General features: G+C 48.4%; 1 protein-coding gene across 3 annotated transcripts in view; it reads left to right on the top strand.

The window, feature by feature from the left end:
* The first annotated feature begins 1,255 nt into the window (after positions 1-1,255).
* Positions 1,256-12,720, top strand: part of GNAL (G protein subunit alpha L) — a 144,457-nt gene continuing 132,992 nt past the window's right edge. The window contains exon 1 of one of the 3 annotated variants that reach the window (XM_041751973.1): positions 1,256-1,947. In XM_041751973.1, coding sequence (XP_041607907.1) covers positions 1,557-1,947 — 391 coding nt within the window. In that variant the 5' untranslated portion in view covers positions 1,256-1,556. The remainder of the gene's footprint in view (positions 1,948-12,720) is intronic. The other 2 variants (XM_041751981.1, XM_041751990.1) reach the window with 2 other exon arrangements.

Raw genomic sequence — 12,720 nt, 5'->3', positions numbered from 1 at the left:
GTGGATGCTGTTGAATTTTCTGTACATAAAAGAAATAAGTTATCTTTCAAAATAGATTTTAAAAATAATAAAATAAAAATGTAATCAAATGTAATATAAAAACCAAGTGCCAAGTGGTACAGTGTACCCTTATTACGTGCGGTGTTGCATTAAACAGACCAATGTGATTTATATTAGATATATTAAACAGTTGTAATATTTCATGTCATTGTGCTAGAAATTAAGGAACGTGTTTATAACACAGTTCTTAAAAGCTATCAAAGATGAAGGATGTTAAGTGGGAAATAATGGAGATGGTGGAGATCTCTGGTGGGTCTGTATGCATAGGAGGCCTGGAAAAATATGCCTCTGCTCCTCTCTGCCCTATACTGTGGATTAAAAAAAAACAGGATACAGAGTGCAATTTCATGTATTTGTTTTAGCAAATAAAAAAGTGTATGACAATTACATGTTCTTCTTTGCAATGTTTAATAATTGTAATTGTTAAAAATGATGTCATGGGCCCCCTGGAGATTTTGTCAAGATCAAAGCCATAATAGCATTAAGGATCAAAAGCGTGCAGACGTGTCCAGTGTGTAAGTGAAAAAGGAGAGGCAAGGTGCGGTGCTCTCTGCAGGTAATAGATCCGGCAATTCAAGATCTGCAAGCTACCATCTCTACCCCTTTATTAGGTTTCCCGTTCATATTTACCACTACCCCAGATCGAAGCCACGGTGGTTTTTTTAAGTGCTGCAACGGCAGCTCTGGGTGGTGACGGCAGCAGCACCGCCACTGCGGCACTGCCCGCAGCTGCGAGTGGGCTCGGGCAACCGTATTTACGGTATGGAAGACCCGGTCGCGAGGCGGTACCCACCGCCTTGGAGGCTGGGCCACGCGGCGATCTTTACCATAACTAGCGTGGACCCGGCGGTGGTATCACCGGGAACCACCGAGGGGCGGTATTTACGGTAACAGGGGATGGACCTCGCGGAGGTATTTACGGTAACGGGGCCCGGCTCGCGGAGACGGTATTTACGGTAACGGGGGCCGGGCTCGCGGAGACGGTATTTACGGTACCGGGAGCCGGCCCCAGCGGCGGTATTTACGGTAACGGGGCCGGGCTCGCGGAGACGGTATTTACGGTACCGGGAGCCGGCCCCAGCGGCGGTATTTACGGTAACGGGGCCGGGCTCGCGGAGACGGTATTTACGGTAACGGGGCCGGGCTCGCAGAGACGGTATTTACGGTACCGGGAGCCGGCCCCAGCGGCGGTATTTACGGTAACGGGGCCGGGCTCGCGGAGACGGTATTTACGGTAGCGGTGGGCCGGACTCGCGGAGGCCGTCGGCGCGGCCGGCTCGCCGCGTTATCAGGTGATCTGCTGCCCAGGCGGCCACCACCCCCTGCACCCGGCGGAAAATGCAAAATGGCCCTCCGGGACAGTGAGGGGCCGAGGACCCCCGCCCAGGCCCGCCGCGCCCCCAGCCCGCAACGTGTGAGCGGCAGCGCCGCGCGGGGTCCGGGTGCAGCCCCCTCCCGCCCCTCCGCCTGGGCCCCGGCCTGAGCCCCGCGTCCACATGGGTCTGTGCTACAGCCTGCGGCCGCTGCTCTTCGGCGACCCGGAGGACGGGGCCCGCGCCGCCGCGGAAGCGCCTGCGGAGGACGCGCGGCCCCGCCAGACCCCGGCCCCGGCCCCGGCCCCGGCCCCGGCCCCGGCCCCCGCCCGGAGCCCGGCGGCGCTGGGGGGAGTCGCGGCGCAGACCCCGCTGCCTCGGGGCGCCGGCGGGAGCCCGGCGTGCGCGCGGCCCGGGGCCGCCCCGAAGCAGGAGCGGCGACGGCGTCCGGAGCAGCAGCGGGCGGAGGAGCGCGAGGCGGAGCGCGAGGCCAGGAAGGTCAGCAGGAGCATCGACCGCATGCTGCGCGAGCAGAAGCGCGACCTGCAGCAGACGCACCGGCTCCTGCTGCTGGGTAGGTGCGGGGCGCCGGGGCGCCGGGGCGCCGGGGCGCGGGCCCCTGGGGGGAGGGCAGGCCGGAGCCGAGGCTGCGACGGCCGCTCCGCCGACGACACTGACTTCCGTGATGTGGCCGACGACACATTCCCGGGTGATCTTGCCGCTTTCCGCGCCAATTGCCCATTTATTAGTAATGAATGAGCTTCTCTGGGAACGTCGGCCTCAGTTGATTTGCGTCCCCAGGCTGCGATCCGCAGGGACGGCAACCGCAAGCACCTCGTCTCCGGCAGCTGCAGTCGCCCTGCACTTTGTTTTAGGCACAAATGGCAGGAGACGGTACGACCTTTCAGCGCGACCCCAAAGCTCTGGTTCCCCTCACAGAATTAGGGCAGAGCTGGCGGTGGGTGTGGCGTGTTCGCTCTAGGGCAGTGACTTCAGCGGCTGAAGGGCGGCGGCTCCGTCGCATTGAGTAGCTCCTCGTGCAGGAGCAGAGGCGGCAGAGCGTGGCGGCTCCCGAGAGCTGTGCGTGGTGCAGGCTGCCTGCGGGAAGGGGGCACCGAGTCGCCGGCGACCGCTTGGTTTGCGAGGATTTCCTCGGGGCTTTCGCTGTAGCAAGCAGAGCAGTGCGTCTCCGAGTTAACACCAGGAAAGCATTTTCTATGCACTCTACTGTAGAATTAAAAAAAGCAAAAATAAAAAAAAATAAAAAATCACGAGTTCCTGACGCTGCTTGTTGCCTTTTAAATTTTAAGGCAAACAACAACAAAATTTAATATGTGGGCTTTGGCCCAAATTTTGTGAGATATAAGGAAAATTACAGTTTACCTCCGTGCTCTGTTATGCATAGGAAAAGAACCCATTCCATGACCTGAGTAAGATACCTGGTTATAAATGAAGGGAGCTTGTATATAACATTTAGAGAACCAATTAAGTCTTCAGTTGGAAAGGGAAAGGGGAGTTGGGGGGGGAAGCAAAGCAGAAAAAGATTAATAAGCAAGCAGGTCGCCCAAAAAGGGAAGAGGACGAGATGAGAAGCAGAGTTCTCATCTACAGTGCCAACTCCTACAGTATGACAGAGCAGTGTTTTCAGAGGTGTGAAAATACAGAAGTATAATCTTACGATGTCATACCTCAAACTATTATATATAGGGTAAAACAGTTCTTCAAAAATGCAGGTACTCAGAGTATGCTCCTACCCACTTATTTTTCTGGAAAGAAATTAATTTGCAATTACTCAAGCCAAAATTTTTAAGTACATCAGACAAAAATAACTTGAAAAGGGAAGGATTGTGGTCTCAAGAAATGAAAGACGAATAAAATGAATAAGGTCTAGAGTTGTGGCAACATGGTGCTGTTTTAATGTGATAGTGTTGAACAGAATTTTTTTAAAAAAAGCAAAAAAAGAGGGATCTCTGGGTGGCTCAGCGGTTTAGCGCCTGCCTTTGGCCCAGGGCGCAATCCTGGAGTCCTGGGATTGAGTCCCACATTGGGCTCCTGGCATGGAGCCTGCTTCTCCTCCTCCTGTGTCTCTGCCTCTCTCTCTCTCTCTCTCTCTCTCTCTCTCTCTCTCTCTCTATGTCTATCATGAATAAATAAATCTTTAAAAAAAAGAATATGTGAAGGGGCACCTGGGTGGCTCAGTTGGTTGAGCATCTGCCTTCAGTTCAGGCCACGGTCTCAGGGTCCTGGGATGGAGTCTCAAATGGGCTCCCCGCTGGGTGGGGAGCCTGCTTGTCCCTCTCCCTCTGCCCTTTCTGCCTGCTCATGCTTGCTCTCTCACAAATAAATAAACTCTTAAAAAAAAAAAGAATATGTGAAGCAGAACATGTTTGACATATGTAAAAATTAATAAACTTGTGGTTTTTAAAAAGGAACTGGGAGATAATATCTAAAGAAGGGAATGGTGTGCTCCAAAGAGCAGACTCCTGGTGACACATGTTAAATGACTACCCTCTTTAAAGACATTATCTCATAGCCTAATATAGCTTGTATATCAACATCATATTGGAAATGACATTGACTCACTCTTTAGGGAAAAAGTATATGGTATCTTTCGCCCGATGACATCAACATTAAAACACATACTGTTGTGTCAGGTTGACATTGTTTATCGGATTTTGTATAGATTTGAATTAAACTGAGAAAGGTGCTTGGTTTTGTTAGGATTTAGAATGGATTTAGCTGGAAATCTTTGAATTTACTGACCATTCATGTCTTCAAATGTTTGCTTCGGCTGCCATTACGTTGAGTAGGCATTTGTCTTGCTCACTGACCCCATTCACTTATTTATTCTGGAATGTACATTGGATAACTCACAGGCTCAAGAAGGATGCGTGCACTTTACGGCCGTTCCGTACTCCGTGTCCACTTGTCCAAGGCTGTCCCATCTTCCATGACAGTATCTTCTCTAGGAGACACACCCAGAGTCCTCCTGTGGGAATAAATGTGTGACTCCCTTATCTCCATATTGAATTCTATTTGCATCTCTTGTTTGGCACTTTGTTACAGTCCACACGGCTTCATGGGTGCTTTGATGCATGCCAGCACCCCCATGGGTCCATCCGGATGACCTGAACTTTGTTTTCTGTGCTGGACTTAGTGCTATTGGTGCTAGAAGCAAAAGAGTCTGGTGGGAGCCACTGTGGCCGTGAGGGCTTAATGGCCAGAATGATGTGGTTCTGTTTTAACTTTTAGATGGAACATTCTTTCTAGCTCAGGGTGGCTGGATTTTAAAGGGGTGCAGAGATAGGGTGGAGATAAGACTGAAGCCCCAGTTAAAAGGCTGCAGATCCTGGAGGGATCCAGAAGTCCGAGCTAGAGCAGTGTAGTAGGAATGGGGAGGGAATGGTGTCAGAGAAGTGGTCAGATGACAGGTCTGTAGGGTGGGTCATGGGGAGGAACTCCCAGAGAACTCTCTCCTCCAGAGCATGAGCTGTAGGCTTGACCTGCCCTCGCAGAGTGCCACAGACTGAGCAGATGAAACAACAGCCATTGATTTGCTCACGGTTCTGGAGGCTGGAAGTACAAGCGTGAGGCCCAGCAGGATTGGTTTCCCTGAGACCTCTTCTCCTGGCTTGCAGACAGCCACCTTCTTCCAGGTCCTCACATGGCCTTTCCTCTGTACACCTGTGCCCGGGGAGGAGGGACACATCAGGTTAGGATCCCCCATTATAACCCCACTTAACCTGAAGAGCCCCCCTGAGGGCCCTGTCTCCAAATACAGCCACTTTGGGAGTTAGGGCTTCAGCTTATGAATGGGGGACAGGGGAGCACAATTTAGGTTGAGGTTTCAGAGAGAGAGCTATTATCTAAAGGAACAGTTGTGTCCTAGCTTCAGCTCATTGTTGCCTTGCAAGTATGCAAGCCCAGTGTTGCCCTTCTGAATTTCCAGAACAAGATGGAAATGCCCATTTTTGGGGTCAAGAGCCAGCCTTCAGTGCAGGTCGTGATCCTGCTCATCCTGGATAGAGTCCCAGCCGGCTTCCTGCTCAGCGGGGAGCCTGCTTCTCTGGCTCCCTCTGCATGCTCCTACTCTCTCTCACACTCGCTCTCAAATAAATAAAGGAAATCTTTACAAAAAAAAAAAAAAAAAAGGAAATGCCGATTTTCATCTGACACCAACTTATTTTTAAAGCATTGGCTCAAATTACTAAAACACACTCTCTGTGCCCGATGCAGTCCACAGGCCACCAGTATTATTTCTAATCTCTATCCCCAGTGACACAGACCTCTCTGGGCTCCAGGGGCAGCCTGTAGAAGCACAGTTGACAAAACTGGGTGTAGGATCAAAATATTTCATCTCACAGCAGGCAAAGCTACATTCACCATTCTTTTGAGTGAATTTGTCTACCACTGAGCTCACGGGGTTATAATATAGCAGATGTCCTTGACTTCCACGACTTCTATGGACTGTGATCTTAATTCCCTCAATGTGAATTCACCACATTCCTACTGGGGAAGCACTGTCATCTACCACCTATTCATTTGATATTATTATTTTCCCAGATTATTATTCAATTTTAAAATTTTCAATTGTGGGTTGGAATAAAGTAAAAAATGTTTTTTACTTTATTCAACTATTTGTAAATAATTTTACACTTGGGTTAGTGGATGTGAACAGGGCTAAGGGAAGTCCTTCCCACCCTGCACTTGCCTCCCTGCCTCATCTCTCTTCTCATTCCACTATGCCTCAAGCCCTGGTGGTCTGGCCCTTTCTATTTTCCTCCTATCCTCCAGGACCTGTGCTACTCTGTCCTCATGTCCCACTGGTGGTTGGGTACTTTATCCTTTTCCTCTCCTGTCCCATGTCCCTCTCTGCTTTATTTCCTGGCTGTGTCCTGTCCTTTGCAGCTCACTCTGAGCTCTTTGCCAGCTCCTCCTTCCTAGCAGGTCATGGCTAAGCTTCAAGGAGGCTCTTGCCTGGGTGGTGCAGACTAAACCTGGGGTGGTAGGTCGGGCCAGTGGTTATGCGCTTAGGTCACTGTAGTTCACAAAAACTCCACTGCATCCTTGCCCTACTTCATCCCAACCTTCCCTGAGAAGGGAGGAGAGCAGGAATCCCACAGCACGTGCACCAGCACTGCATTAGTGAGCAGCAGTGCCATCCTGTTGGGGTGAAGGGCTTTCTACTATCCTAGGAAGGTTTAAAGAGACTGCTCTCTAGGGGCCATGGATGATCCTAGTGTGGTGGGATCCCCCTCCCCCCACTAGGGTCAGGACGTGGACAGTAACATCTGTGCAAGTGTTGACTGGAAAAATAAAGTGTTGGTTGGCTAGAAAAACAAAAAACAAAAACTATTTCCTGTTGTATTTTTGTGTGATTGATACTTCCCTGCCAGGAATACATCTTTCAAGACGGAAGCAATCTCTTTGGGACATTTGCTGTTTTTCTTTTGCATTTGGCTGTTAGTATAAACCAGAATGACCTCAGTCTGTGTCTGTAGATGCTGCAAGAGGAAGTGTTTGGTGCACTGACAAAACATGGAATGTTCTTCCCTGTGAGGTTTTCATCGCTTGTTTTTTTCAAATAAATGTCTTTTTTCTTCTTCTTCTTAATTCGTGGTAATGTATACAGTGGCCAAGACAGCAGTTTTTGAGTTGTGCAGTTCACTCCATCTGTGTGGACAAATGGGTCACATCCTCATCAACTCGCCACCTTCATTTTGCCCCCGCCTCCTATAGCACCGTGGCTCTTAAAGTCAGTGGGAGTCCCAGATACTCTGGCTGTGGCTTCACATTCCTGAAGTCACAAAAGTGTCATGCTTCCTTACAGCCTTGGAAGGGGAGGCTGTGCCTCTGTGGCATTTTAGTCACAAGTTCTGTGTCATTTTATTGTATTATCTATTACCTACAGTCTTACAGGCCTGATGCTGCCATTGTTTATGCGAAGCTGCATTTCATCCCCAGAATTCAAGCTGTTCTTTGACCCGTCAAAACACTGGAAGGTCAGAACACTCGGTCAAAGCTGTTTCCTTTGACTTGGGTCTTAGTTAGTTCTGGCCGTGATAGTACTACAGACGGGGTGGCTCAAGCCACAGAAATTGATTTTCTCACACTTTACAGAGACTGGAAAGGCCAGGATGGAGGTCCAGCAGGATTCATTGTCTGTTGAAGGCTGTTGCTGGCTTGCAGATGGCCAGCTTCTCATGTGTCCTCTCATAGCAGGAGGTCTCCTTTCCTCTTCTTATCAGGACACCAACCCTATTGGATTAGGGCTCCACCCTTGTGGACTCATTTAACCTTAATTACCTCCTACAGACCCTATCTCCAAATAGTCACACTGGGGATCATGGCTTCAACATCCGACTTTTGATGGGACACGGTTTGGTCCTTAACAACTTGCAAACCCACTCGTGTTCATACGGATGATTAGTACTGGCCCTGAAAATGACTCAAACTGAATGTCATCTACAGTGGCTAAGTGTGTCGGTAGAACATATAACTGTTTTTATGAGTCCTCTCACAACGTGAGGATATACTTATGATCCACTAGAAGACGCGTACTGGTGAAGAACAAAGCATTGGGATCAGACAGACTTTGTTTGAAATTCCAGCATACCCATTTACCAACTCTGCAACCTTAGATTGGGGCTTCAGTCTCCTTATCAATAGTAATCCTGAGGACACATGCTTACTAAGAAGATTAAGTGAAATTAATTGGAAAAGTTATATGTAAACTTACTTGATGTAGAGCATAGCACATGGTGAACACTCCATAAATTGGCACAGTCTCTCAACTCTATACGCAGCTGAACCATTTCTCTCTGTGACACCCATACTCTAAATTGTAAACTAAATGGTAACGTGATATCACCCAACCTAAAAAAGTTAATCCCATTCCAGGCTCACGCAGTTACCCTCGGATGGAGCCAGGATTCAAACCCAGGCAGTCTGGCTTTGCTGCACCAACCTGGCAAATGGCCAGCTGGAAACAGTTGCAGTGGTCCAGTCAAGAGACGTGAAGAGGTGAATGCAGGCCGATGTAGTAATGACAAAGAAGAAAGGCAGAATGGAGTCCACTGGATCTGGTGACTGAGAAAATGGTGCAAAGTAGGGGGAAAAGGAGTCTCAATGAACTCTTTTCTCTCTTGGGCAAGAAGGCAATAACATCCCCACAATGAGGGATTTAGAAGAAGAAGGGCAGGTGGAGTAAAAGAACAAGGAGTTCCAAAAAAAAAAAAAAAAAAGAACAAGGAGTTCCATTTTGGCTGTGTTGAAGGTGAGCCACCCATGAGAAGCCTTGGGCATCGTCAGGGAAACAGATGGGCACTTACTGAGGGTCTGGAAACCACAGCGCATACTGAGCTGGAGATAGACACGCAGGACTAACCCGCTGGCAACAGGCCCTGGAGGAGGAGACAGGCCACCCCAGGAGAATGTGCTCAGTAAGAAGAGGGCCCAGGACAGAAGAACACAGAGCCCCCATCTCTCAGAAGAGTGTTGCAGAAGGAAAGGTATAAAGAGCAACAAAGACCTCTGGGAGAAGCCAAGAAAGAAGGAGTTTCACAAAGAGGGAAAGAGCCAGGAGTTTCAGCTGGGAGTTCCAGGATAAGGACGGTGTTTGCCAGTTTGTGCAAAGGTGGCACCGGAGGCTGAAGAGCACCGGACATGGGAATCGTGAAGCTGTCACAGAACCCATTCTGGGGAGGCCAGAAGAGGGGAGACCACACCTTTCAGAGTGGCTCCTAAAGAAACAGTTGGGAAGGATCCAAATGAAACAGCAGAAAGTATACAGGTGGTTGATTCCTGCAGGTGAAGAGAAAGAGGACAAGAGAGGAATTACCAGATCTTTCCACTCACAAGGGTTCCTGAGAGTGCACTGGCTGGCTTGGCACTGGCCATGAGTCTGCCGTCCAGCGTCCAGGTGTGTGGGCCAGTCTCCCTACCCTCTACCTCCATAACTGTCCTCTGACACAGTGTCCTCTGACACACTGTCAGACATGTGTGCAATTTATAGTGAATCTTCACTAGCAAGCAGATGGTTCAATTGAGTTGAGACCAAGAGATCAAGCAAATTCTCTAGCTAGTTCAGTCTATGAAAAGTTTCCAAGCAGGGACGCACGGGTGGCTCAGTGGTTGAGCGTCTGCCTTTGGCTCAGGTCGTGATCCTGGGTCCCGGGATGGAGTTCTGAATCCAGCTTCCCACAGGGAGCCTGCTTCTCCCTCTGCCTGTGTCTCTGCCTCTCTCTCTCTCTCTCTCTCTCTCATGAATAAATAAATAAAATCTTTTTTAAAAAGAAAAGTTTCCAAGCATAAGCATCTTCAAAAGTAAGATCAAACTATTAGGACCTAAAATCCACTCTTGACCTTGAAAGATAACAGGAAGATTGTCAAAACCCCACGACATAAAGCAATTAGAATAAACAAAGAACCCTGAATGATTGTTCTTTACCCCACAGCACCCAGAATACTTTACTGCATGTCTCAATTTATTAATACTTAGTTACTTTGTTTAGTTGGTTTCAAACCGAGACAAACTCTTTAACTGAAAAAGAGAGAATCAGGTTGTCAGCTAAAGCAGTGACTCTAATTGTGTTTGGGGATCTGGTGAAAACTGCCCCCTGGTGTTTTAAAATCCCGTTACTGAAGATGAGCAGGTAAAGCTCAGAGGAATTTTGAGGCAGTTAAATGACTCTGTATGATACTGTAATGGTGGCTGCACATCCTTATCCATTTGTCCAAGCCCATGGACTGTACAACACCAAGGGTAAGCCCTAATACAAACTATGGACTTTGGGGAGTAAAGACGCATCAGTGTTGGCTCATCAGCTGTAACATGTGTGGCTGCGTTGGTAACAGAGTGCGGAATGCTGGTAGTGGGGGTGCTGCAGGGTAGGTAGCGGGTACATGGGAAATCTCTGTGCTCTCCAGTCAACTTTGCTGTCAATCTAAAACTGTTCTAAAAAATTAAATCTTTTTTTTTTAAATTCCCATAATGGAAAAAGAGAGAGATTCTTACCCCTGAATTAGGATCCCAAGAGGAGGAGCTCAGGGCCACGAGCATCAGACCTCAAGTCCAAAGCAGGAAAGATAGTGTCCTGTTATTGAAAACTGTGGTTTATGAATTAGAAAGGACCACTTGAAGATATTTCCCTCTGCAGTACTAGGGGGTAACTTTTTCCCTACTAAGAAGGATGTTGGACTCACATTGCAGTCCAGTACCTCCCAGTGCCAGGGAGCGGCTTGTATGCCCTCTACCTCCAGGCCGCTCTGCATCTGCTCTGTAGGGCTGCCTGGTCTCTGTGTCTTGCTCAGAACCAGCCGTAGCATCATGACACTGCTGCTGTCAAAGGTGCCACACCTGATGCCACCGAAGCGAGACAGGATGTTGCCCTCCTCCCCCCATCAACCCTGCCCCCAGAAGGGCAAGTGACAGTGCAAGCATCCCACCAGCTCCTCTTTTTTTTTTTTTAAGATTTATTTATTTATTTATTCAGAGAGAGAGAGAGAGAGAGAGAGAGAGAGAGAGAGGCAGAGACACAGGCAGAGGGAGAAGTAGGCTCCATGCAGGGAGCCCAACATGGGACTCAATCCCGGGTCTCTGGGATCACATCCCGGGCTGCAGGCGGCGCTAAAGCGCTGCGCCACCGGGGCTGCCCCTCTATAATCCTAGCAGAAGAGACCTAGAGAAGGCCTGCGTCCCTATAACTTGGATTGGCATTCACTCAGTGTATTTTTTTTCTACAGCTGAAAAGTGAGTTTTCTCTCCCAGGAAATGAAATATGACCTAAAAGTCTCCCAGGAAAAACTCAGGAAGAGGATATTTGGCATAAGAGGAAAACAAAAGCAATTCTACCCATACCCTGAGCTACAAGGGAAAAGGTTGCTTTATTCATTGAATCACATCTACTTCTCACCAACCATAAACATTTCCTTGAGAGCCTACTATGCGGCAGGTGTTTCTCTGGGTAATACGGAGACTCCAAGGGGTAGAAGGAGATCGTCTCAGCCCAGGAGAAATTCACAGTGTGATCAAAGGAAAGGACATAAGTCTACAAAAGAAACAGCAGTGTGAGTGTGCGTGTGCTATGTGGTGAATGGTCACAGCAAGGGTTCATAATACCATAATTAGAGTTCACACAGAAGGCTAGCAAGATGATGGGCATCCCCCTTCCTTAGGATGTGTTATTAGTGAGAGCACAGGGAAGGTAGGAACTTAATTGCTTAGAGGGTGTCATGTGTTTGCACATAAATGCGTAATGCTACTCTAGATCCTGGATGCAGACCACCTGCCGAAGCATCCTGCAACCTGCTTGGAGTTCACACTTGGCAACTCGGTTTCCCTGTTCATCATAGAGCCACAGAAAGAGCCCAGAAGTACTCACAGTACAGCCCCCAGGATGTAGCAGAGACCTGGGGTGCTTACCAGACAGGACTGATGGTTTGAGAACATAAAGAAAGTTTACGTGGCAGGATATAGCAGTGTGGGATGGGAAGAAGATTGTTCCTTTTATGTCCAACCATCAAAGTGCTTCATAAGTCAATACTAGAAGCTGCATTTTATGAATTATGCCATCACGGGAGACTGTAAAGAGGCATGAAGAAAACAAAAGTTTGTCTTTTTTTAAAAGAAGTATATTCATCATGAAACTTAGGAGCTGTCATTTGACTGCCAAAAACTGTCCACATTAAAACAATAGACACTGTTTATTTCTCACAGTTATAAGGGCAGCATCAGTTTTTTTTTTTTTAAGTTTTGATTAAAGTGGTTTTAAAACATGGAGGTGAGGGGAATAGCTTACCCAGGATCCAGGCATCAGCAATTCTTACCTCACAGCAGTGGGTGAGGAATTTTTGATGGTATAATTCTAATGAATTGTTGTTTTATAGTTTGAAAGAACATCGTTGTAAAAATAAATGGCAAGCCACAGTATGGAACCTTTAACTTAATTTCAGAGAAGTGACTGTGTTTTGCAGAAGCTTCTAGGAGCATCAGGAGAGTACAGTTTTGCATCTCCACACATGCTCCAGCTGGAAGGCCAGGCCCTGAATTTCTGATTCTTCTTTCCCCACAAGTGGCTTCTCAGTAAGAGGCATCAGGTCAAGTCAGGATCATCAGATGAACTTAGACCCAGATTGCATTTCTTCTTTAGAGGAAAGACCATTAAGCAGATGTAGGCCAGCTACCAGGATCTGTAGACACAAAAGTCACCACTTTGAGCAGAGCAAGACCCAGAAAGTGAATGAGGGCCCACGAGATGGAACAGGACAGAATGGGAAGGTGGGTGCTGATGCCCGGGAGTGCTGGGTCCTCACCTTACCTGAGCCCCCAGGGGCTGGTCAGCCTCAG

The sequence above is a fragment of the Vulpes lagopus genome, chromosome 1, assembly GCF_018345385.1.
Source record: "Vulpes lagopus strain Blue_001 chromosome 1, ASM1834538v1, whole genome shotgun sequence".
Classification (NCBI taxonomy): Eukaryota; Metazoa; Chordata; class Mammalia; order Carnivora; family Canidae; genus Vulpes; species Vulpes lagopus.
Note: the sequence above shows the minus strand (reverse complement) of the source record. Positions and strands in the feature narration are given on the sequence as shown.